Raw genomic sequence first — 25,931 nt, 5'->3', positions numbered from 1 at the left:
TAGCTTTTTCACACATCTCTGCACACACAGTCACACACACGTATAAGACATTGGCAGCAGGTACTTTTAATTTGCTGGAAAATATTTCTAAGAAGTCAAACAGCTCCAGCCCAATGAGCATGCCCTCCGATTGGCTGGCCAGACCAGTTGAGGGACCTGATTGGTCCCTGATCCTGAGGACCGATAAGAACGGCTATAAAATCCCTGGGTGCAGCTCTTGGGCCCCCAGTTTGCAAAAGCCAGAGGTGCAAGAAGCAGCGACTGCAGCAGCAAAAGCGCCAGCAGAAGCAGCATCAGCAGCAACAAAAAAAATCCTCATCAAATCCTCACCTAGGCGCTCAGTGTATCCAGATCCACATCTTCACTCAAGCCGGGAGAGGGAAAGAGGAAAGGGGGGGGAGGAAAAAAAAAAAAAAAAACCCAACAACTTAGCGGAAACTTCTCAGAGAATGCTCCAAAACTCAGCAGTGCTTCTGGTGCTGGTAATCAGTGCTTCTGCAACCCATGAGGCGGAGCAGAATGATTCTGTGAGCCCCAGGAAAGCCCGGGTGGCAGCTCAGAACTCAGGTAAGCGGCAAACCCAGGACCGGTTTCTCCCCCAAAGAGCTGTCCTCATTTGCCTCTCGCTTTTGCAACTGTGTCTGTGACGGCTGATCTTGATAATAAATGTGCTTCATGCCTGATGGCAATAAACTGCCAGTGTAATCCAATAGCCTTAGGAAGTGGAGCTCCTTTGTTTAATAAATTGCATGCAACTAACGAAGAAGCTGGGCGCTCTGCTGAGGGTATTTTATTGCATAAGCCTAGCCTGATTGCCTGAAATCTGGCACGTACCCTCTTGGGGGGGAGGGGGCGGGGGAAAGACTTGAATGTTGGCATGCTTCAAAGCGCTCTCTATACTTCCCAGAAGCTGAAGCTGATCTTAAGGTGAGACGTGACTTGTCTGATGCTGTCCCTCTTTCTTTACCCTGAAGACCCTATAACTTGACTGCCCTGCCCCTCCAGAGAACACACAGAAAGCTCCCTTTGCAGACTGATTTACGGAACCATAGCCCTCCAGTCTGACAAATCCAGGGCAGATTCAGAGAAAACCCTACACATCCCACCCTCGACACTGTTCCTTCTGTCCCTCCCTGCTCTCTCGGGCTCCATTCAGTCCCCACGCAGCCCCGTGGCTAGTGAGCCCCTCGAAAAAGAGTATCTGTGAAACGTAGCAGCTATTTCTCCAAGGGGGAGGTCTCACTCTAGCCCTGACTCCTTGAGCAGTTAATTGTATATCATCTTGGTCTCTAAAGGAAAAGAGTCCTTAGGAAGCCGGCATTGACACCTCTGTCTTTGGACTTCGCTTGTCCAGCTTCCTCCCCTTCCATGACTGCTCTCTCTCCCCCAACTGTCAGCAAAGATGGGCTCGCAGGTGTCCAAATGCTGCAGACGCTGCTGCCCTCGGAAGAGCACAGGTCCCTGCCGAGGGGAGGGCTTTGCTTCACTTCCTTTTGTACTTAGTTGCTATAGAGATGCAGTGATTCACAATTCAAGCTTGCCTAAAACAATAGCAATCCTAATGCATATTAAAACTGCTTAAAGCAAAGTTATCATTTGAACCCGTGGAAATATATAATTAGGGAAATGACTTGTAACATCCCAGAGGCTGCGGGTGGTGGGAGGGGGAGGGGCCGCCTAACCGAACCGTGCTTTTGATCTCGGAGGAGACTCCTATGGTATGACGGCTGCAGATCATTTCTCGCGGAGCTGCCTGCCAGAACTCCCCTCTTCTGTAGGAGAGAAATTACTTTTATGGAAGATCTTATCGAGAATGTAGAAAGCCTCATGCAAGTTCTCTGCGGTTTTCTTCCCGTCTTGCACAAGTGTTGCCTTGGCCTGGTTATTCTACACCTGTGTTTCTCTTTTTTTTTTTTTTTTTTTAAAAAAGGCTTTTAATATGAGAGAGATTATGCATACCTCTAAGCACTGTCCTATAGTGGGGGGTTGGGATGAAACATGAACGGATCAGATTTCTTTCTGTCAATAGGAAGGTAAGTTAAAAGCCCTAAATCAGAAGGGTCTCCTAGTGGACTCCTGGCAAATTCTTCTCTGCCATTTAGACCAAAATTCCATCCTTATGACTCTGGAGTGTATTTTTTGGAAGCCAAATGGATTCCCTGGCCCTTCCTCCTCCTAAACTTGACTGCCCACCAACCACTACCATCTACCTTCCCATGCTTTCAGCCTTTAAGGGATGCCCTTGGATTCTGCAGAGCTGCTTTAAGCACCGGGCATGCCTCATACTCCAACCTTTCTTTTCCAGCCACCAAAACTGTGTGTGATGGTGAGACCAAGAAAGTGTATCTCCGAGGGGAAACTCATTCCCTCTCCTCCATGTTCTCTGGTTCTTATAAGCAAAAGGGATCTGCCTGTCCCCTCTCTTCCTCACTCCCACCCTGCTCGGAATGGGTCTATCTACTGGCCCCATCACAGACTTCTAGGATAAGTTCTTCTGACCCCTTTTCCTTGAATTTTGCCGCCACATCAACTTGATCCCTCCAGACTGTCCTCACCGTTTGACCCAGATTGGATGGGTTTGTCTCTTTCAGCTGAAGTGGTTCGCTGCCTCAACAGCGCTCTGCAGGTTGGCTGTGGAGCTTTTGCATGCCTGGAAAACTCCACCTGTGACACAGATGGGATGTACGACATCTGTAAATCCTTCTTGTACAGCGCTGCTAAATTTGACACTCAGGTAATAAGACCTTGACCCCTGCTCACAACTGGCTGCTTGTCTTTAACAGTGTATGAGACTATTGTTCTTAGGAGCCAGGCTTGTAGGGAACCAGCTCTGCTTCTCAGCCTCCCCAGTCTAAATTCTCATCTCCAACGTGTGTACACACACACACACACACACACACACACACACACACTTTTGGCCAAGAAATAGGTTCTATATAAGCCACTCTCCACCCACTCTAATGCACAATTGCAACAGGCTGACAGAGGCTGTCTTCTAAGGGAGGGGTGATGAGCGGAAAATCTTTGCCTCTTCAAGTGGAAATAAAAATGTTCTTCTAACAAAGAAGTTCTTCTCACGAAGAGCCAGCATACTAGCTTTTTTTTTTTTTTTTTGGTTTTTTTTTACTAGCTTGTGATTTGAGTTATCAAATCTCAATCCCAAGAATACAAAGCCATATTATGGCTATTTTTAGGCTGAAGGGTAGTTGTTTATGGTTCATCTCTTTTTCTCGTCTCGTTTCATTTCTATGTAGCTCAATTCTCAAGGTAGTCTAAGGGAATAGGGACTTTTTAAAAAATCTTGGTCGCAGGGTACAGTTCGCTTATTGCAAGGACATGCAGAGAGGGCCATGAGACAGTGCCAAGGTGAGCCCCCTTAAGTTCCACATATCATAGGCCCTGTCCTCTCTTGTCAGCTCAAGCTAAATCGTGTCCTCCTACCCCCCTTCCTCGGCAGGGAAAAGCATTTGTCAAAGAGAGCTTAAAGTGCATCGCCAACGGGGTCACCTCCAAGGTCTTCCTGGCCATTCGGAGGTGCTCCACTTTCCAGAGGATGATTGCCGAGGTGCAGGAAGAGTGCTACAGCAAGCTGAACGTGTGTAGTGTCGCCAAGCGGAACCCTGAAGCCATCACGGAAGTCGTCCAGCTCCCTAATCACTACTCCAACAGGTACAAAATGAGTCCACTCGTTCGGCAGTTCAGGGGGAGGGGGAGTGGCTGGTCGGCAGAGCCAGACACAGAAGGAGTTAAATTGCCACAGTGATGCTCTTATTTTAGCTTGCAGTCTTCCCAGCTTTTGCAGGAAAAAAATATGTTTGTGATTGGTTGTGACAGCTTAAGCAGCCTGGATTTTTTTTTTTTTTCCACTGTTATAGGAAAAGTCTCTCCATGCAGCTAATAGAAAACTTCATCTGCAGCATCCCTGGGTGCATTGTCCATTTCCTTCCATAAGCCTGAAGGGAATTGTGAAGTTTATGGAAACAAAATTCTGAGACATCAAATTGGGCTGAAATCATGACTATGCACAGTACAATTGGCCATTATGAAAACCTTAGTCAAATGTCATAATGCAGAGTTTTAGAACTGCATATATTTGAGTCCATCCTAAGCCCAATCAGATATTTCACTGGGTAGCCCAGAGCGAACCATCTGACTTCGGTGGGACTCAAATTTCCTTTGGGAAAAGTGAAGTGGCTAGGCTAGATGATTCCTATGGTCCCTTCCAGGTCTGTTATCCCATTTGTCTAGTCCAAGATTTCCTGGAATGATGTTCTGGTGACTACCCAGGTCACATTCTCATCTTAGTATTCTAAACTGATCCCAAGCCACTGAGCTAGTAATATCTGAGCATCGTGCCTTTCTGTGCCCTTGACTCACTGTCTTTACCAGCCAGGAGTGAACATCTAAGACATGAGATGGCAGACATGCTCATTCCATGGCGTAGAAAGTTTTCTGGCAAGACCTGGGCTTCCCCATATGTGATCAAGTTCAGAAAGGTGCTGATGGGTCTAGCATGGAGGCATGGCAGGGGCAGTGCAGAATGGTCAAGTGCAGCCTACTGTGATGCCACTGACTTGATTCCTAGTCCTGAAGTGCTGTGATTCTTTGACTCTCCAGCCAAATCTGCACATATTCACAAAGATCAGACCTTACGTGTTATTCTGACCACAGGAGCGCTAACACAGACTTACCTGATTAATTTCCTAGCCAGATGCTGCCACCCTTCTTCCGGTACTGGCAATAACCTAGTCCTACTGGGGCTTACCAGTGGGTTAGTCATGTACATACATGCAACTGGAAAACGAGAAAAGTGGCTCCTCCTCGGGGAAAGGTTAAGGTCTCTGACGTTAAACTTTGTAAATTTCTGATTCACTCTTAACTACAGATCATTGTTCTTCAGAACCTCATGTCAGTTTATAAAAATCGTTTGTTCAGTCCTTGGAAGTGACTCTGTCATGGTCCTAACTGATTTTCTGAGAACAGGAAAATCAAATTCAGCATTTATCTCAAGTGCCCTGTCTCTTTAGTATGTGTTTGTGTGGTAGCTGGGGGGCAGGAATATGTTAGCACAGTCATTATTACAAGTTTTGATCTTTAATGGTCCAGTGACAATTCATGATCTATAATATGGCATGTGGCCAGTTTTGAGACAATATTAATATCTCGAATTCAACTGAGGTAACATCTTCCATTGTGAAGAGGAGGTCTTACAGAAAGGAGAATACAAATTCTGGACTGGTGATCCTAACAATCTAAGAAGAGACTAGTAATCGGAGTTTTTAACCAGGCCATTGTTCTTTTCAATAGGTGCCTTGTTTTCACCACCTTTAGAAAATGGTCACAGGAGTTTAGTTATCTCCCTTTATCATCTTAGAAGAATCATCCTTATTAAGGAAGGTCATCTCTTGAAGACTAGAATCCTCCATGCAGCTCTCACCTTTCTCCAGTTATTTCACTTGAACTGGCTAATATTATTCCCACTCAGAGCTAGAGATTTCCGGTTCCATGCTGGGCTCGATTTGCTCTATTTAATCTCCTCACTCTTCTGAAACATCCTGCTTTCCCAGCCTCTGTCCCACCATAGATACATACTACGTCGTGCCAGTTGGCAAAGAATTGTGAAAGGAAGTAGTTACAGGTTCATTCCACCTTCCTGTGACTTATCTAGCATGAGATTTGGGCCTGGGAGAATCCAAAAGCCTGTGACTGGACCAGGAGCCAGAACAGGGAGGTTTTCCATGACAGAAATGCACTTAGAACACAAAGGATAGCTGGAGTGTCCCCCTGGCTGAATTTGCAAACTCTACTTTCAACCAGGAGGGAAGCAGGCATAATTGATCGGGCAGGCTGGACAGCATGAGGCCTGAGAAGAAATTATACCAGTCCAGATCCAGATGGGAAAACTGACAAAGCTTCCAACTCTCTAGGGCATGGATAAGGAACAGGAAACAGAAGAATAATATTGATCAAGGGAAACAAAGGACTATTTATAACCCTTCACACAGAACGTTCCTAGGCAGTATGTGTGTATTTGGGTAAGCATGGCTGAAACAGTAGCTATGGAGAATATCTGATCTTATTCTTTACCAAGGAAAAAAGTCAGTGATGGAATTTTCAAAGGGGGAGGAAAGAAACATGCTTTAAAGGGTCCTTCCAGGCTGGGTGATCTGAACACTTAGTTCATTAAGTCTTGGGAGTACATCTCACCACCACTCCCCATAAAGATGAAAAAAGGAATCCTCTTAAATAGCTGTAACTCTTCCTGCCAAGGATGGGCCTTAAGCAGAGCTGCACTATTTTTTTGTTAAATTCGGAAGGAGCATAGATACTGAACCCCAGAAACATAAAATATCATAGCTGGAAATGACCATAAAGGTTATCTAGACTAACTGCCTCATTCTACTGATTAAAGATCAGAGACCCAGAGAGAGGGGTGACCTGCTGAAGGTCACACAGCTAGTGAATGACAGAGTTGAGCCTAGAATTCACACGGCCCTGCGCCAGGCTATTTGATTTCCACTTCAAAAATGGCATCCAGTAAAACCTGCAGATAATATCCACAATCCAAAAGTGGAATTCCAAGTAGAATGGAATAAATGTACCCCCTGGTGATCAACAATTAAATTTGTGTACATCTCTCACCAATAGCTATAGTAACATCAAGTCTTGGTCCAAGACAGGGATCAAGAAATACATGACAATTGCTAAGTCAACTTTCGCTGAAGACACAATCTCTTCAGTAACCTCACTGAGTGGCTTAGAGATAGGAAAGGTCTGTCTCATCAGCCCACACAACCCCAGAGGTCAATGCCATATTCCAGCCCTTAATGGAGAGGCGTGGGATTAATCTATTGCTTGCTCAGGCAAACGGTGTCGTCACCAAGGCAGCCTGATAGGTTTCCCACACTTGCAGGAGCCTCTACTGGAGCCATGGTTGTTATCTATTCCAAGGAGCTCTCTTAGCCTGCCCTTGCTGAGGTAACCAGCTCCATGGGAGAAGCTAAGGGTAGATTTGGGGGGAGTCACTAAGAACAGTCAGGCTGGCAAGGGTCATCCTCAAGAAGCACCAAGAACAGGTGGCCTATTAGGGCCAGCAGAGAAAGTAACAGTAAAGGTAGGCTCTCTCAGAGATGGAGAAGAGGTGTTTTGACAAAGTGGGGGCCAGAAGAACACGTCTGACCTTAAAGAGGTGAGGCTAGTTACAGAAGCTTAGTTTCCTTACTGGTGTTAGACTTCTTCACCCAGACTAGAGTTTTCAATGTTGATATAAGGAAAGATCATCCTCTCCAGCCCATTTGGAAGATCATTTGGTGTGAACAGTTCTTTCTTTCTAGAAGTGGAAGGGTTAACTTCTAAGTTATAAAGTCCTTATTGTGGGGCAGGAAGATGAGGGGTCAGAAACCTTATTCTCTAGAATCTAATCACCCTTTGAAATAGACAAAGAGATCCAGGGGACCCACATCCTAGCAGAGCCCAAGAGATGCCTGGGGATCTGTGTGGGTGTGTAGATGTCTGAAGCTGATGATACAAAGTAGTTTATTCTCAGTTTTTCCAAAACCACTTTTCTCCCCATTTCCCCATCCAAGTGAGATCTGTTTTGACTCATGTGCTTTATAATTCCAAAGGGTTGGAAAATGTGTCTCTGTGCCAGGGAATCCCAGTTTTAACAACAGCTGGATATAATCCTCCCTCATGGGAGGGGTAGAGCCAGGACTATATCAGAGACCCAGACACATTTCTCCCTCCGTGCCCAGCTTCGTTCTGCTGCCTCACAGAAGGGTGATGGCTTTGCTTCAGTGCCCACATTCCACTCTATTTACTGTACATCCTTGAAAGGACCTCTCTGGGGGGTTAAGTTATTCTGGAAAGATGTTTGATCCTGTGCTCTGTGAGGTGAGTTAAAAATAAACAGGTTTCTTTTCACGGAAGATCTTGTGGTCCGGCAGTCCTCAGGCTCCTCTGAGGAAAGGGTCTCTCCACATAAATGCTGCAGACCACCGTCATTAGGACAGTCCCTAATTAGTGAACACAGAGCTAATGGGTTCTGACAACTGCCACCTCGAAATGGAGCAAGTGCATCCCAATTCAAATTGGAAAATACCCGAAGTGTCTTCCCAAAGAATAGGACGAGTAATTTATATGCCTTAACTATTAGACAGTTTACTGATAAAAGGTCAATGACACGGTTTAAGTGTGTTCTCTATGTCATAAAAGACTCCATCTTTTTTTGGTAGTTTCCATGCTGTCTAACCCATATGTACTGATGTTTCAAAAACCTGCATCAAAGGGAGTATTACCTAGGACTATTTGCTGTACAACATTTACACAATTGTTTTCACATCTTCTGCACTGTCATCTTATGTGTGGAAACATGCCCTGTGACTATTTAAAATGATTAAACCATAGTCTTCAGGAAAAAATATATATTAGACAGTTTTATCCTTTCTGAGCCGTAACAGTTAGCTGCAGCATTTTGGAGGCTTAAAGAACTTGCACCAAAGACGAAGGAAATTTATACCAAACACAAATTCTTTTGTAAAACTTACCAGAAGACCTACAGATAATTTTTTCTTTTGGGAATCATGACATTGGAAAGAACTCTATTTTGAAAGCTCCATTCCCTCAGTGGCCACAAAATAAATCAACAGAATGACAGTGAGCCGGCACTATAGCCCTAGGACATGGGCACATGAGGGATACAAAGAATAAGGACACATATCTTGCCTTCAATAAGTTTACAGCCTAGTCAGGAAAACAAAACCATCAGTAAACCATCAAATGCTGACCTGTGCGATGGTAACCCAATATCTATAAAACATCCCAAAAAAAGGAGAGGCCAGCAAAATCTAGAGCAGTGGGAGAAGGCTTCTTGAAACTATTGAAGCACAAACCACTAAGCATCACCAATCTTTCTATTTAAATATCCTTGTTGCCTGGCATTTGGCCCTCTGACTGCAATATACCTTTGCAAGAAGACTGAAAATGAGGTGAGACAATAGCCTTCAGAGAGGCTAGCCAAGTGTATGATAGGGAAATTAGATTGAGTAGAAAAATGCATGAGATACTGAAGACAGGGATCTCCTTTAAAAATAGAAATTTAGGGACTTCCCTGGAAGTCCAGTGGTTAGGGCTCCACACTTCCACTGCAGGGGGCACGGGTTTGATCCCTGGTCAGGGAACTAAAATCCCCCATGCCACTCGGCACGGCCAAAAAAAAAAAAAAGATAGAAATTAATCAGAATATGCACACACACACACACCACCAAGAAAGAGAAAAATCGCAAAGAGGCACCAAAATAACTGCAAATGATTGCATCCATGTGCAGTGACTATTAAAACATAAGTGTGAGTGTTGGGTCACCTCATACATTTGACTAAGTCCTGCTTCAACCACTAGCCCATTGTATGACCTCAGACAAGTCACTTCAGCTCTCCCACCTTAGTTTCTTCTCTATACAATGAAATGATGAAAGAGTCATTAAATCATCTCTGCGATCCCATCTAGCTCCATGATCCTCTCTTTCTAAAAATTTTAGACATTGCCACGAGCCTACTATTCAAAGTAAGATCTCAGTCTCCTGAGCTTTAAACATGAACACAGAGCTGTCTTGCGCTGGGTGGTAAATCCAGGCAGCGCAAGCACTCACACTAAGAAGACACTGCCTAAAGGTTAGACGCAAAAGCCACCTTCAGCTGAGGCAACTATTCGTGGGTGCTTGATCTGGCCATTCAGGACGGGTGTTGACTGGAGCCCAGATGAAAGCCTGGGTCTTGCCTTGCTCTCACTGAATGACCCTCTCTTTCCCAATGCAGATACTATAACAGACTTGTCCGAAGCCTACTGGAATGTGATGAAGACACAGTCAGCACAATCAGAGACAGCCTGATGGAGAAAATCGGACCCAACATGGCCAGCCTCTTTCACATCCTGCAGACAGACCACTGTGCCCACACACACCAGCGAGCTGACTTCAACAGGAGGCGTGCCAACGAGCCACAGAAGCTGAAAGTCCTCCTCAGGAACCTCCGAGGTGAGGTGGCCTCTCCCTCCCTCATCAAACGCACGTCCCACGAGAGTGCATAGCCGGGAGAGGTATTCACAACCTCACCAAACTACCATCATTTTAAGGGTGTTCGCTCACCAACTTCGAGTGTACTGTGCCTGGTTTGATTTTTTTAAGTAGTTCCTATTTTCTATCCCCCCCTTTAAAAAAAAAATTGCATGAAACTAGGCTTCTGTAATCAATCTCTCAACATTCTTCGATGGCGGCATTCTCACCAACAGAACACGTGTGATCTTTCTGCCTCTCCTCAGGAGGAAGTGGCCTCTTTTCCCACTTTCCTCTACCAGGTCTTTTCCCAGCTCCCCTCCAATGACTCTCAAACACAAAACATTCATGTAATTCCCCAGACTTTGTAATTTGAAGATGTGGAACCCTTTAGAATGGTTGCCCCAGTAGAGTTAGCTGGTAAGAAGCAACTTAATTTAAATGCATGTCTTAAAACGCTCATAAAGATGCTCAGTGGAATTCGTGTTATGAATCTGTGCTGGCCATGGACGAATATGAATGTCATATTTGAATTCTTGATCTCTCATGAGCTAGTGTCTTACGGTCTTGATCCTCAATGTCTAATTTCCTTCCCAACACATTTACCAAATTGCTCGAGCCTGGCTCTTCAACCAGACTTGGAGCCTGCATCTTCTTGCATCTAATGAAAAACAAAAAGCTAACATCTCTATGTACTGTAACTGCTCAGAGCTTTAAAAGTATCTTTAACAATTGTCTTAAATCCAGAGAATCTTAAGGTCTAACTGTGGAATATAAATAGGTGAAAACTAATGTACTGTACATAAATTCCAGAGGACTCTGCTTAAACAAAGCAGTATATAATAACTTTATTGCATATAGATTTAGTTTTGTAACTTAGCTTTATTTTTCTTTTCCTGGGAATGGAATAACTATCTCACTTCCAGATATCCACATAAATGCTCCTTGTGGCCTTTTTTATAACTAAGGGGGTAGAAGTAGTTTTATTCAACATCAAAACTTAAGATGGGCCTGTATGAGATAGGAAAAACCAACAGGTTTATCTGAAGGACCCCAGGCAAGATGTTAATCTCCCAGCCCACCTCAACCCAGAGGCTACTCTTGACTTAGACCTATCCTGAAACAGCTCTGTCACATCCAACTGAGAATTACAGGAACCAAAAAGAGCATCCCTTTGGGCTTGGACCACTTAGAGTGTGATAAGGCCTGCTATACCTTGGGAAGTGGCAGTTCTTGACTTTCTGCCTTTCATCAGTGCCTGGTACTCTGGCAGCCTGATGATGGGGTAGGAGGCTTTCCATTAACTCAATCAGGAATGAGTCAATCAGCCTTTGGGTCTTTAGTTTGGGGGACTTGGGGCTGAGGGGGTATAAATAACCCTGGGCTGTCCAGCCTTAATAGACTCCTCTTACATTTTTGTCCTGTAGCACGCTGCCTGCCAAAGTAGTCCTGGCAGCTGGGCCATCTCTGTAGGATTGCAAAAAAGAAAAAAGAAAAAAAAAAAAAAATGAAAGAAAGAGGAAAAAAACAGCTGGCGGTTTGATCATTTCTGCCGTGATGTTTACAAGATGGCGACCACCAAAGCCAAATGATTAACCTAGCTATGAACAACAGTAGTTTCTCAGGGTCACTGTCCTTGAACCCAACAGTCCCTTAGGAGCGTCACTGCCCACCAAAGGTCAATGTTGAGAGAGGAAGAGGGAGGAGGGGTAGGACTGTAAGGGCCACTCCAAACTCGCTTAGGTAGAAACCATTGGTGCTTGACTCTCACTAGGATAAACTCCAGATTTGCCCAAATCGAGTGTTAGGGATGCTGGTGGGAGGAGGGGGGGGCACATCCCCAGAAAAACGAAAAAGCAATACAACTTTACCACAAAGCCTTTAAAACCAGTAACGTGCTGCTCAAGGACCAAGAGCGAATGCAACAGACCCAGCAGCAGCACAAGCGTGGCTGCCTTTGTCCCCACACAGCCTCTCAGCGTGCTGACATCAGATCGTTAAGAGCATTTTTATACTCAGAACTGTCCCATCCCCAGGTCCCCAGACATATGGACACTGCCTTAGCCTCTTGGAAATCAGGTAGATCATACTCTAAGTTGACTATCCCTCTCCCTCCCTCACCCATTCCTCCCCTGCAGGCAAGGCTGGCTTCTCCAAACCAGAAAAGCTATTACAGTTTTGTGTGTTGTGTCCATTTCTCAAACCCACTAAGCCAGGACCCCAATGCGATGAGTAGTTCATGAGTATTCCTAACAAAATTCTCTCTTACTTCTGTCCAGTGGATTCTCTTTGATTTGCTGTGACCTCTTCAAACCGTGGTACCCCCCTCCTTTTCTCCCCACAATAATATTTATATATGTATCTATAATACATATATCTACACATATGGAAAGAAGCAGTTCTCACAATGTTGCTAGTTTTTTGCATCTCTTCTTCCCATCCTGCTCCCTCCAACTCCCCCTTAAACTTCCAAAGCTTTGTCTTGTGTTTGCTGCACAGAGTGATTCCGGGGCTGACCTAGACCAGTTTGCATGATTCTTCTCTTGTGATTTGGTTGCACTTTAGACATTTTTGTGCCATTATATTTGCATTATGTATTTATAATTTAAGTGATATTTAGGTTTTTGGCTGAGTACTGGAATAAACAGTGAGCATATCTGGTATATGTCATTATTTATTGTTAAATTACATTTTTAAGCTCCATGTGCATATAAAGGTTATGAAACATATCATGGTAATGACAGATGCAAGTTATTTTATTTGCTTATTTTTATAATTAAAGATGCCATAGCATAATATGAAGCCTTTGGTGAATTCCTTCTAAGATAAAAAATAATAATAAAGTGTTACGTTTTATTGGGTTTTTTTCCCCCAATGTCTTTCATTGTTATTCTTTAAAAAAACTTCTTGAATGAGACTTTCTGAACATGAAGTTAATGGCTGATTAGTTTCCTTAGAGTCGCTAATGAAGTGCCAATATGTAAATGAATATAGTTTAAATGAACATTTTCTGAATGTCCTCAAAACCATTACCCTCACAGTAAAATTGCAACCCGAACTCCTTACAACGCTAGAAGAAGCTTTATGGTCTGGCTCTGCTCAGCTCTCCAGCCTCAAGACTCACCCTTCTGTTCAGTGAACTCTACGCTCCATCCATGAAGGAGCTCTGGGAAGGACTGTTCACTCTCTCCCTTCCACACCTTCAATTATGCTGTTCTCACTTTCTAGAAGATGTTGCCCTCCACCCTTTGCCGAGAGGGGAAGCACCTTTGCTTGTTCACCAATGCGTTCCCAGCACTGGAAAGAAAACCCAATTCGCAAGATACACTCAATACTTTAATGAATGATTTAGAAAGAGAAGAGGGGAAAAGACAATTGAATCAATGTGGGAAGGGAGGCAGATAGCTCTGTGGTGATAAAGACCCAGCTCCAGGGTCAGACTTCTGAAGTTTGAATTCTGTCTCTGCCATTTATTAACTGCATGATGTCAGACAAGTTACTTAATCTCAAAATATATCAGTTTCTTCCTCTGTAAAATGAGGATAGTGATAACTGTCCATGGGGCTGTTAGAAGAAGATAAAATAAGTTAAGTGCTAACAACGTGTTCAACACACCGTAATGTAATAAGTGTCAGCTATTATTATTATCATCACAGGTAGAGGGGACGTGAACAAAAGGAGGAGGTGGCCCATCTTGGAAAATGGGGAAAAGATTTCCAGCAGAATGACATTTACCTGGGTCTTGAAGGAAGGTTACAAGTTCAGTCACAGAAAATTGGGGACTTGTGCAGTGTAGATGTTTCAAAGAGAGGTCTTATATAGTTTATTTTTTTAATTAGTGGATTTTCTCCATATTTTAAATTCAAATGGGATGTTTCTCAATATCATTCATTTCTAGCTCCAAATTGCATTTTCCCAAGTTCAGATATACAGAAGACAGCTAACAAATGCTATAAGAATTGTCTCCCCAAAACCAAAAATGTATTGCATTTGCTTTGCTCTGACCTGGCCAAGGAAAAAGAGTACATTTATTTCATTATGATCCTTTATCCTTAATCGTCTTCAATCAATATCTATTTATGCAGAGAGGCTGTGTACATACTATACTATAGTGTAGTGATTAAGAACTTAGACCTGGGATTTCTGGGAACTGAGTCCAAACTCTAATTTGTGGCCTTGGGCCAGATATCTAACATCTTCACACTTTTTTTTTTCCATCTATGAAAATATCCTTATGAGAACCCTTCTACACTGTTGGTGGGAATGTAAATTGGTGCAGCCACTATGGAAAACAGTATGGAGGTTCCTCAAAAAACTAAAAGTAGAGTTGCCATATCATCCAGCAATTCCACTCCTGGGCATATATCTGGACAAAACTATAATTCAAAAAGATACATGAACCCTTATGTTCATAGCAGCACTATTTACAATAGCCAAGTCACGGAAACAACCTAAATGTCCATCGACAGATGAATGGATAAAGAAGATGTGGTACATATATACAATGGAATACTACTCAGTCATAAAAAAGAATGAAATAATGCCATTTGCAGCAACATGGATGGACCTAGAGATTGTCATACTAAGTGAAGTAAGTCAGAAAGGGAAATACAAATACCATATGATATCGCTTATATATGGAATCTAAAATATGAAATAAATGAACTTATCTATGAAACAGAAACATACAGACATAGAGAATAGACTTGTGGTTGCCAAGGGGAATGGGGGGTGGGGGAGGGATGGAGTGGGAGTTTGAGATTAACAGATGCAAAAACTATTATATATAGAATAGATAAACAACAAAGTCCTACTGTATAGCACAGGAAACTATATTCAATATCCTGTGATAAACCATAATGGAAAAGAATAGGAAAAAGAATGCATACATGGGTATAACTGAATCACTGTGGTATACAGCAGAAATTAACACAACATTGTCATTCAACTATACGTCGATAAAATTTTAAAAAATATGTCCCTATGAAATCATGATAAATAATAGGTGCTACCACCTAGAGTGGTCATGAGCATTCAGCAAGTTATATATAAAGCACTTAAAATGGTGTCTAGCACATAGTGAGTATACCCAAAATAGTATCTATTAAGCACTCAGCAAATGTAACTATTACCATTCACACGAATATTATCACCATCATTTATGTTCTCCCACCCCTGACATGAGTCTTGAGGTACCATTTTGGATGAAGTTTCTTGCTCTTTTTCCCTTTGTACATCACTAAAAATTACTGTTGAATCAAGAGTTTATGAATATGAATGATAAAATATTGCAACCTACAAAAAACAGCAAATTGTAATATATGAATACCTGCATCCCATCTCCAAGCTTAAGAAATAAAATAACACAGATATAAGAGTCTCTTGTGCATGCCTCCCTGAACCCACTCGTGCATTAACGACCTGTGACAAAAATGTTTCAAAAAGCCATGGCTTAAAAGAATTTTCAAAATTTCTCAAATTATTGAAATATACATTTAAAAATTTCTCTCAGCATTTCAAAAATGGGGATAAAAAGATCATGGAGTGGTTTGTGAATCTGTGGTATAAGAGAAGGAAAAAGTTCAGCTCATCCCTCCCATGGGTCCTACATGAATGCCAAAAGCACTATCTATCAATGTAGCTTCCGATTTACTGTGCACACATATCACCTGGGAATCTCGTTAAAATGATTCACTACCTCTGGGTGAGGCCCAAGAGTCTGCATTTCTCACATGCTCCCAGGTGATGCTGATATTGAAGCTGATACTCCACAGAGGATAATTCGAGTAGCAAGGTCCCAGTTGTTCTGACATAACTGAATCCTAGAGACCTCCACACAGCCACGGCAAGGATCTTACTAAACAGCAAGTACGATCATTTCACTTCCTTGCTTTAGTAGCTCCCCACTGCCTAAAGCACAAAAATCAGGCATCTTGACTTCAAATTTAAGCCTCTCAAAATCTGGGCCCTTCTCTCCAGTATGCATCCTAGATTTTGTTAATGCTGATTTCTCATTCTTCCCCCAAAGACACCATGACCTTTTCTGCCTCATTATTTTGACATATGAACTTCACACCTATCATTCCTGCTAATGAATATTCTTCTCCCCAAACTCGTTTTCATTCTCCAAAGCCTGTATCACCCGGGAAGCCTTCCCAGAATACCCAAGTTTGTAGCGAATTGCACTGAAGGCTGTTTGCAAGGAGAGAGGATTTCGTCATCTTTGTATTCCCGGTACTTAACACAAAGCTGGCATGCGCTAAGCATTTGTGAGTGGAGAAAGGAGGGAAGGAAGGAAGGAAGGAAGTCTTTTGACCACCATCAACTGATCCATGACTCTTCCTCCACTAGGATGCTGGGGCCTTTGCAGCAATAGCAGAGTATGCTGGGGAATGGAGAGCATGTTACCATGGTGAGCAGGAAAACTAATTCCAGCTGCCAGTTGGGTATCCTTAAGTCTGCCAGCTTGTAACAATACCACATAGCTATATTCCTTTCCAGCACTACCCTTGATAAAAGTATACATTTGCTGTTACTTTCTCCTGGTAACCTGAGCAACAAAAGACTCATTGACAAACATGTTTCGATATTCACTAACTCTGTGCAAGGCATCATATTGGAGAGCTGGAACAGGGAAGGAATAAGGTCATCTGCAAGTCAAGCTACATCAAGTTTTCTTGTATCCTTAGTTATTTTGTCATGTACTTATTTTTATAATACCCTTCAGTTCACTAATTCTTCTCCTCTATACTCAAGCTCTGCCATAAACAGCATTCCCCATGGTCCTTTGATTTTTTACCTCAAGGAAGAACTTGAGGACCAGAGTGAGATATTGGCCAAGCCCACCCCATCACTCTACTGTAAAACCTGAAAAGCAATGCACATCACTCAGTTTTGCAAACAACTAATTGAAGCCCAATTATCGAATAAGTATCATCTGAAGACCTATGTGCTATTTGACACTGTATCTGGAGACAGCGTACAGAAGGCTAAACTGAGTACTCACTAATTCAGACCCTTGCTTTCCAGTTAAATGCATCTCAGCTCCCCACTCTGCACTAAGGGATTCGTGGCTTCCATTTGAGGATAGAATGTTATTCTCAACTTCAGCACAATTAAGTCACACTGCAGGTGTACTCTGCTGTAGGAAAACCAGATACATGTCCCACTAGAGACGGTCGGTGTTTCCAACATTTGGTCAAAATCTTGGAACCAATTCCAGTGACAGCCTGCTCACCTGTCTTGGGATTTCTTGGAAGCACAATCATTCCAGGCCACGGCACACTCTTTCCACACTGGCCTGAGCTCGTATCCTCCCCATCCCCTACCCATCAGGAGACTGCTAAGACTAATTATGTGGAAACCTTGCAGCTTGTTAATCACTCCAAAGATAGCACTCAAGGTCTAAGCCTCTCTGACATCTCGCATCCTCCTATCTGCACATTTTCATATTGCTTTATGTCCTTCTTCCCTGAATCAACCTCCCACTGCTCTCCTCATTCCAAACTCTGCCCATTGCAGGGTAAACACAGTCTACTGTATCTTCACCCTCTCTTTTAATATCCCCTCTGATTTCCTGTTTTACTGGTTCCTCAAGGAACACTGTTCCCTGCAATCTTCCCAAATGGTTGCTTATTTTTCCAAATCCCCAAGGTTGGAGAGTGGGGTCCATATGCCTTTCTCCTAACACTGGTTCAGAATATGACTCTGCCACTGTCCTGTAAAACTTCTGACCAACTGAGGCGTAGGCTGCTATGGTCTAAACGTTTGTGTTCCCCCCGCCAAAAAAAAAAATTCATATGTTGAAATCCTAACCCCAAAGATAATGGCATTAGGAGGTGTGGTCTTTGAGAGGTGCTTAGGTCATGAGGGTGGAGCCTTCATGAATGGGATTAGTGTCCTTATAAAAGCGACCTGAGAGAGCTTCCCTGCCTCTTCCACCATGTGAGGACACAGTGAGAGGATACCTATCTATGAACTAGGAAGCAGCTCCTCGCCAGACGCCAAACCTTCCAATGCTTTGATTTTGGATTTCTAGCTTCCAAAACTGTGAGAAATAAACTTCTGTTGTTTGAAAGTCACCCAGTGTACGCTGTTCTATTATAGCAGCCCCACCTGACTCTACCACTTTCCTCCTCTCTTTATCACAGTTAACCAGCCCAAAATTATCTTGGCATGATACTGACAAGAATTGCCTCTCTCATTTTGGATGATAGTGGTAACAGACTCATGATTTTCCTTTTCATCTTCAGGTCACATCTTCAGTCTGGAAAAATTCAGTATTCAGGGGAATGCTTCATCCAGCACTCACTCTCCTCATCCTTCCTCAGTTCAACCCCATACCTACGCTCTGGAATCAAAACGCACACATCAGTATGACTGTGTATGGTTTACTCTGATAGGTCATTGTCCGCATCAGACCACTTAAATATGCTGAATACAACCCTTTTCTGAAAATGGTACAATTCTGAAAACTTAAATCCAAAATCTCTACTTCTGACTGCAACATCTTTCCCTTACAGCTCTCCTACTCATTTATTTGTACTTACACCAGTTCTTTAACTTTACCCCGCCCTCCAGGACCTTGACCCATCTACAGTCTCCTGATCTTTCAGCCCCCCTCCTATCATGATCCTCTCCCTGCCCAGCCTTAAACCCATGGCTAATTTCACTTCAACCATGCAATTGCATTGCCCTCAAATAGCTTCCCCCATCAATCTTCCGTCACACTCAACTGGAAAAATCCCAAACCTTGAAGTCTGCCTTCTCAGCTAGAGAAGAAAATTATAAAGCCATGCACAGATATGATGTCACTTAAAATTATCAGCTTCAAGCTCCACAGGACCCTCAGCGTTGCCTGGGCATCTTCTTATCCATCCCCGTTTGGCTCCCCTTTCCATTCTCCACAGCGGCAATTAAAACCCCCAATCTATTCAAATCTCCTACCCAACCATGACTCTTCTAACACCCAGCAGAGAATCTTGCCTCCTACTGCACAAACAAAATAGAAACCATCACATCAAAAAGCCCTCAATTCCCCACTACCATACCCATTTACACCTATCCTTATTTACTTTTCCTGCCGCAAAAGGTGCAGAATCTCTCTTGCTGTCTCAGAAGAATGAATGCTCCTGAGTTCTAGAGCCCAACCATTTCACCCGGCATTTCAAGTGTCCTCTCTCCTACCTCAGCGGCCTCTCCCGCTCTGCTTCCTCTCAGGGCCATCTTTCAGCTACCACCCTCTCTCTCTCATCCTTTTACAGTCTTTTAAAAAGAGGTGTCTGCATTTATTTTCTTCATGCCTCATCTCCCATTTACTCTTTAACGCTTTGGAATGTGGCATCCACCTCCATTGAAATACCTGTAAACTAGGTCAAAATACCTCTTGTTGCTAAATCCAAAATTCTTATTGATTAATGGACACCATTTGGCACTGATAAACATCCTGTCCTCCTTAAAAGGCCTTCCATGGCAACATTTTTTCTTTCTCTGATTACTCCATCTCATCTCTTCTTTTCATCCCTTAAATACTGGAATTCCTCAGCTTTCTGTCCTGACCCATCTTTTCTTCTCATTCTATATACTCTTCTTTGGAACTCATATTTCAATTCCTGTTTATGTGCTGATAACTCCAAAGCTCTGTATTTCCCTTGAAAACTCCACTGAGCTTCAGATCCCTATATCCAACACATATCCAACAAGATACTTCCACTTTGATGTATGATAGCCCCCAACAACACAGCAGATCCAAAACTGAATTCTCCAAACGCCTTCATCCTCAGAGACTTGCTCCTCTTCTGTGTTCCCAAACTGTGCTCCCAAACTCATTTCACGGTGTCTCCAGCCACCCAAAATATAGGTACCACCTTTGACTCCTCTCTCCTCATCCCTCTCAGCAAATATTAGCCATTGTTTTTCTCCCTAATTATCTCTCTAATCGGTCAACTTATCCACATTCACATTGCTACCCCATTCTCAAGAGCCTCCTAAACTCTCTCTGAGACTCCAGTAATGCCCTGCCTTTGCCCCAAAATCCATTTCCTACTTTAGAGCCAGAAGACTCTTTCCAGAGAGTAAATCTGACTCCATCACTCCATGGCTTGAAAACTGTCAGTGGCAACTCTAAAACATCAGAAAAAGTTGCATGCTGCTTAGCATGCAATATAAGATGCTATATAATCTGGCCACTTCTGATTTTTCAGCTTCACCTCTTACTAACCAGTTCAATCCCTTTCCTACTTCTCTCACTGTGAGCTCCAGCCATGTATGTTGTATATGCATTTCCATACATTTACCTTGGTCTCCTTGACTTTTGTTAATACTACTGTATTAACAATACAATAAAACTTTTTAGTACTATTGTATCACACAAACACAAACACACACACATTTCCATGTCTGGCTAAACTGCCACTCATCCTTTGGGACTCAGTGAAAGCATCCCTTTCCCCAAGAAGCCTTCTATGACTACCTAAGGCAGAGTTTGGTACTCTTTCTACTGCTTCCAAAGCTTCTAGTGCCTATTTCTCTATTGGAGAATTTAAATTGCCTATAGACTCTTTTCTCTTCCTTCACTAGACTATATGTTCTTTGAGAGCTGGGTCAGTGTCATTTTTCAAAACTGAATGCCTATTGTCAAGCATAGTGCCTGGCACATAATAGTTACTCAATAAAGACTTGTTGAATTTAACTGAAGAAGAATGTGGCATAGTTAAATTAATTAAAAGGTGGTCATTCTTTTTCTAGGAGGATTCATTTTGGGACAACAGCAAGACACATGTGAGACACAAATTGCTCTTAGCATCTATAAACATAAACACTCTGGTAGGAAAAGTGGCAAAGGAAATGAAAGCAGGTTCCAAAAGAACAAATACAGTTGGCCATTTCAGGTGAAAAAGGTTCAAGATGTGTATATCTGCACCTATCTAACTTGAAAGATTTTGTAAATAATAATTGCCAGTGTTTATCAGTGTTTAAAGAAAGGAAAACTCTCAAACACTACTGATAATAATGCAAAATAGTGACTTTTTGGTGAATATTTTATCAGTATCTGTCCAAGGTCTTAAAGTTTTACAAAGGCTTTAAACTAGAAATTGCACATATGGAAATGTACTATAGGAAAATATCTATATACAACATTTTGCTATGGAGATATTTATCACAAAAACTTTTCTATTACCAAATAAACAAAAATAACTTATATATACAATAACAAATTGACTAAAGAAATTGTGGTGAAATAATATTGTCATTAAAAAGGATACAAAGCATATTTATAAACATAGGAAAAGCTTCAAAATATATAAGTGAAAAAAGAACTTAGAAAAAATTCATGTACAATATGATCTTATTTTTATAAAAATATATAGATATGTGTGTATGTATCCATAAATATTTATATATCAGACTAGAAGTTTACATAATAAAATGTTGATAGTGATTATTTTTGTTTCATAGAATAACTTGACATTTTGGCTTTTTGTTTTTTGGAGGTTTTTCTGTATTTCCAGTACTTTTCTAATGTACTATTTTTATTATACAACGAAAATAAAATTTTACAAAATCAGAATCAAAAATCATGCCTTACACAGTCACTTATTACTGTGAAACTACTTTATTTTGACCTTAAAGGGTCCAAAATATTAATACCATGTTCTCACCATATATATTTATATAAAAGTCCTCATTAAAGTAGCAAACTCGACAGACCTTCAAGATGGCAGAGGAGTAAGATGTGGAGATCACCTTCCTCCCCATAAATACATCAAAAATACATCTACATGTGGAACAACTCCTACAGAACACCTACTGAATGCTGGCGGAAGACCTCAGACTTCCCAAAAGGCAAGAAAATACCCATGTACCGATGTAGGGCAAAAGAAAAAAGGAAAAACAGAGACAAAAGAATAGGGATGGCACCTGCACCTCTGGGAGGGAGCTGTGAAGGAGAAAAGTTTCCACACACTAGGAAGCCCCTTGACTGGCAGAGACTGCAGGTGGCAGAGGGGGGAAGCTTCGGAGCCACGGAGGAGAGCGCAGCCACAGGGGTGCGGAGGGCAAAGCGGAGAGATTCCCGCACAGAGGAGCGGTGCCGACCAGCACTCACCAGCCCGAGAGGCTTGTCTGCTCAGCCACCGGGGAAGGTGGGGGCTGGGAGCTGAGACTCGGGCTTCGGAGGTCAGACCCCAGGGAGAGGACTGGGGTTGGCTGCGTGAACACAGCCTGAAGGGGGCTAGAGCACCACAGATAGCTGGGAGGGAGTCTGGGGAAAAGTCTGGACCTGCCTAAGAGGCAAGAGACCATTGTTTCGGGGTGCATGAGGAGAGGGGATTCCTTCCCAGTGTGCCCACAGAAGGCAGAGCACTGCCTAAAGGAGCTCCAGAGACAGGTGTGAGCCACGGCTATCAGCTCAGACCCCAGAGACGGGTATGTACCACTAATGCTGCTGTCACTGCCACCAAGAATCCTGTGTGCAAGAGCAAGTCACTATCCACACTCCCCCGGGAGCCTGTGTAGCACATCACTGCCAGGGTCCCGTGATCCAGGGACAACTTCTCCAGGGGAACACATGGCATGTTTCAGGCTGTTGCAACGTCACACCGGCCTCTGCTGCCTCAGGTTTGCCCCGCATTCCAATTATGACTACCGTACCCCTCCCCCTCCCCGGCCTGAGTGAGCAAGAGAGCCCTAATCAGCTACTGCTCTAACACCCCCCTGTCTGGGTGGATAACAGACTCCTGAGGGTGACCTACATGCAGAGGCAGGGCCAAAACCAAAGCTGAACCCCAGGAGCCGTGCAAACAAAGAACAGAAAGGGAAACTTCTCCTTGCAGCCTCAGGAGCAGCAGATTAAATCCCCACAATCAATTTGATAAACCCTGCATCTGAAGAATACCTGAATAGACAACGAAAGTTCTCAAAATTGAGGAGGTGGACTTTGGGAGCAACTGTAGACTTGGGGTTTGCTTTCTGCATCTAATTTGTTTCTGGTTTTATGTTTTTCTTAGTTTACTATTTAGTGCTTATTATCATTGGTGGATTTGTTTATTGGTTTGGTGGCTCTCTTCCTTTTTTTTATATATATATATTTTTTTTCTTCTCCTTTTTCTCTTTTTGTGAGTGTGTATGTGTACGCTTCTTTGTGTGATCTTGTCTGTATAGGTTTGCTTTTACCATTTGTCCTACGGTTCTGTCTGTTCATTTTTTTGTTTTTGATTTTTGTTTTTTGTTTTTTCTTTCTTCCTTTTCTTCTGAGCCATGTGGCTGGCAGGGTCTTGGTGCTCCGGCCAGGTGTCAGGCCTGAGCCTCCAAGGTGGGAGGGCCGAATCCAGGACATTGGGCCACCAGAAACCTCCTGGCCCCACGTAATATCAATCTGTGAGAGCCCTTCCAGAGATCTTCGTCTCAACACCAAGACCCAGCTCTACCCAATGGTCAGCAAGATCCACTGCTGGACGCCCCATGCCAAACAACTAGCAAGACAGGAACACAACCCCACCCATTAGCAAAGAGGGTGCCTAAAGTCATACTAAGTTCACAGACACTTCAAAACACACCACTGGATGAAGCCCTGCCCATCAGAAGGACAAAATAGAGCCCCACCCACCAGAACACAGGCACCAGTCCCCTCCACCAGGAGGCCTACACAGGCCACTGAACCAACCTCACCCACTGGGGGCAGACACCAAAAGTAACAGGAACTACGAACTTGTAGCCTGAAAAAAGGAGACCCCAAACACAGTTAGTTAAACAAAATGAGAAAACAGAGAAATATGCAGCAGATGAAGGAACAAGGTAAAAACCCACCAGACCAAACAAATGAAGAGGAAATAGGCAGTCTACCTGAAAAAGAATTCAGAGTAATGATAGCAAAGGTGATCCAAATCATAGAAATAGAATGGAGAAAATACAAGAAACATTTAACAAGGACCTAGGAGAAATAAAGAGCAAACAAAAAATGATGAACAAAACAATAAATGAAACTAAAAATACTCTAGAAGGAATCAATAGCAGAATAACTGAGGCAGAAAAATGGATAAGTGACCTGGAAGATAAAATCGTGGAAATAAGTGCCACAGAGCACAATAAAGAAAAAAGAATGAAAATAATTGAGGACAGTCTCAGAGACCTCTGGGACAACATTAAACACACCAACATTTGAATTATAGGGGTTCCAGAAGAAGAAGAGAAAAAGAAAGGGTCTGAGAAAATATTTGAAGAGATTATAGTTGAAAACTTCCCTAACATGCGAAAGGAAATAGCTAATCAAGTCCAGGAAGCACAGAGAGTCCCATACAGGATAAATCCAAGGAGAAACATGCCAAGACACATATTAATCAAAATATTAAAAATTAAATTCAAAGAAAAAATATTAAAAGCAGCAAGGGAAAAGCAACAAATAACATAACAAGGGAAACCCCATAAGGTTAACAGCTGATCTCTCAGCAGAAAGTCTGCAAGCCAGAAGGGAGGGGCAGGACATATTTAAAGTGATGAAAGGGAAAAACCTGCAACCAAGATTACTCTACCCAGCAAGGATCTCATTCAGATTCAAGGGAGAAATTAAAACATTTACAGACAAGCAAAAGTTAAGTGAATTCACACCACCAAACCAGCTTTACAACAAATGCTAAAGGAACTTCTCTAGGCAGGAAACACAAGAGAAGGAAAACACCTACAATAACAAACCCAAAATATTTAAGAAAATGGGAATAGGAACATACATATCAATAATTACCTTAAATGTAAATGGATTAAATGCTCCAATCAAAAGACACAGACTGGCTGAATGGATACAGAAAAGAGACCCATATATCTGCTGTCTACAAGAGACCCACTTCAGACCTAGGGACACATACAGACTGAAAGTGAGGGGATGGAAAAAGATATTCCATGCAAATGGAAATCAAAAGAAAGCTGGAGTAGCAATTCTCATATCAGACAAAATACACTTTAAAACAGAGACTATTAAAAGAGACAAAGAAGGACACTACATAATGATCAAGGGATCAAGGCAAGAAGAAGATATAACCATTGTAAATATTTATGCACCCAATATAGAAGCACCATAATACATAAGGCAAATGTTAACAGCCATAAAAGGGGAAATCGACAGTAATACAGTAATAGTATGGGATTTTAACACCCCACTTTCACCAATGGACAGATCATCCCAAATGAAAATAAATAAGGAAACACAAGCTTTAAATGATACATTAAACAAGATGGACTTAATTGATATTTATACAGCAGTCCATCCAAAAACTACAGAATACACTTTCTTCTCAAGTGCTCATGGAATATTCTCCAGGATAGATCATATCTTGGGTCACAAATCAAGCCTTGGTAAATTTAAGAAAACTGAAATCGTATCAAGTATATTTTCCAACCACAACACTATGAGACTAGATATCAATTACAGGAAAAAAACTGTAAAAAATACAAACACATGGAGGCTAAACAATACACTAGTAAATAACCAAGAGGTCACTGAAGAAATCAAAGACGAAATAAAAAAAAAATACCTACGAGCAAATGACAATAAAAACAGGATGACCCAAAACTGATGGGATGCAGCAAAAGCAGTTCTAAGAGGGAAGTTTATAGCAATACAATCCTACCTCAAGAAACAAGAAAAATCTCAAATAAGAAACCTAACCTTACACCTAAAGCAGCTAGAGAAAGAAGAACAACAACAATTTAAAAAACCCAAAGTTAGCAGAAGGAAAGAAATCATAAACATCAGATCAGAAATAAATGAAAAAGAAACAAAGGAAATAATAGCAAAAATCAATAAAACTAAAACCTGGTTCTTTGAGAAGATAAACAAAATTGATAAAACATTAGCCAGACTCATCAAGAAAAAAAGGGAGAAGACACAAA

The 25,931-nt window shown here is 42.3% G+C and overlaps 1 protein-coding gene across 1 annotated transcript; it reads left to right on the top strand.

Annotated features, from left to right (window-relative positions):
* The first annotated feature begins 209 nt into the window (after positions 1-209).
* STC1 (stanniocalcin 1) lies at positions 210-12,710 on the top strand. The gene is made up of 4 exons (XM_082470106.1): positions 210-567; positions 2,592-2,734; positions 3,458-3,669; positions 9,814-12,710. Exons 1-4 carry the CDS (start codon positions 450-452, stop codon positions 10,082-10,084), a joined length of 744 nt encoding a protein of 247 aa, XP_082326232.1. The 5' UTR covers positions 210-449; the 3' UTR covers positions 10,085-12,710.
* Positions 12,711-25,931: the final 13,221 nt, after the last annotated feature.

The sequence above is a fragment of the Balaenoptera physalus genome (genome assembly GCF_965194825.1).
Source record: "Balaenoptera physalus genome assembly, chromosome: 7".
NCBI lineage: Eukaryota > Metazoa > Chordata > Mammalia > Artiodactyla > Balaenopteridae > Balaenoptera > Balaenoptera physalus.
The sequence above is the reverse complement of the archived record's forward strand: the minus strand, read 5'-3'. Positions and strand labels throughout refer to the sequence as shown.

Bases quoted from the DNA above. Each gene is read 5' to 3' on its own strand.
- STC1 (XM_082470106.1), top strand. From the start codon at position 450: ATGCTCCAAAACTCAGCAGTGCTTCTGGTGCTGGTAATCAGTGCTTCT. The intron at 568-2,591 runs GTAAGCGGCAAA...TGTCTCTTTCAG, and splicing joins GGTGGCAGCTCAGAACTCAG to CTGAAGTGGTTCGCTGCCTC. The intron at 2,735-3,457 runs GTAATAAGACCT...CTTCCTCGGCAG, and splicing joins CTGCTAAATTTGACACTCAG to GGAAAAGCATTTGTCAAAGA.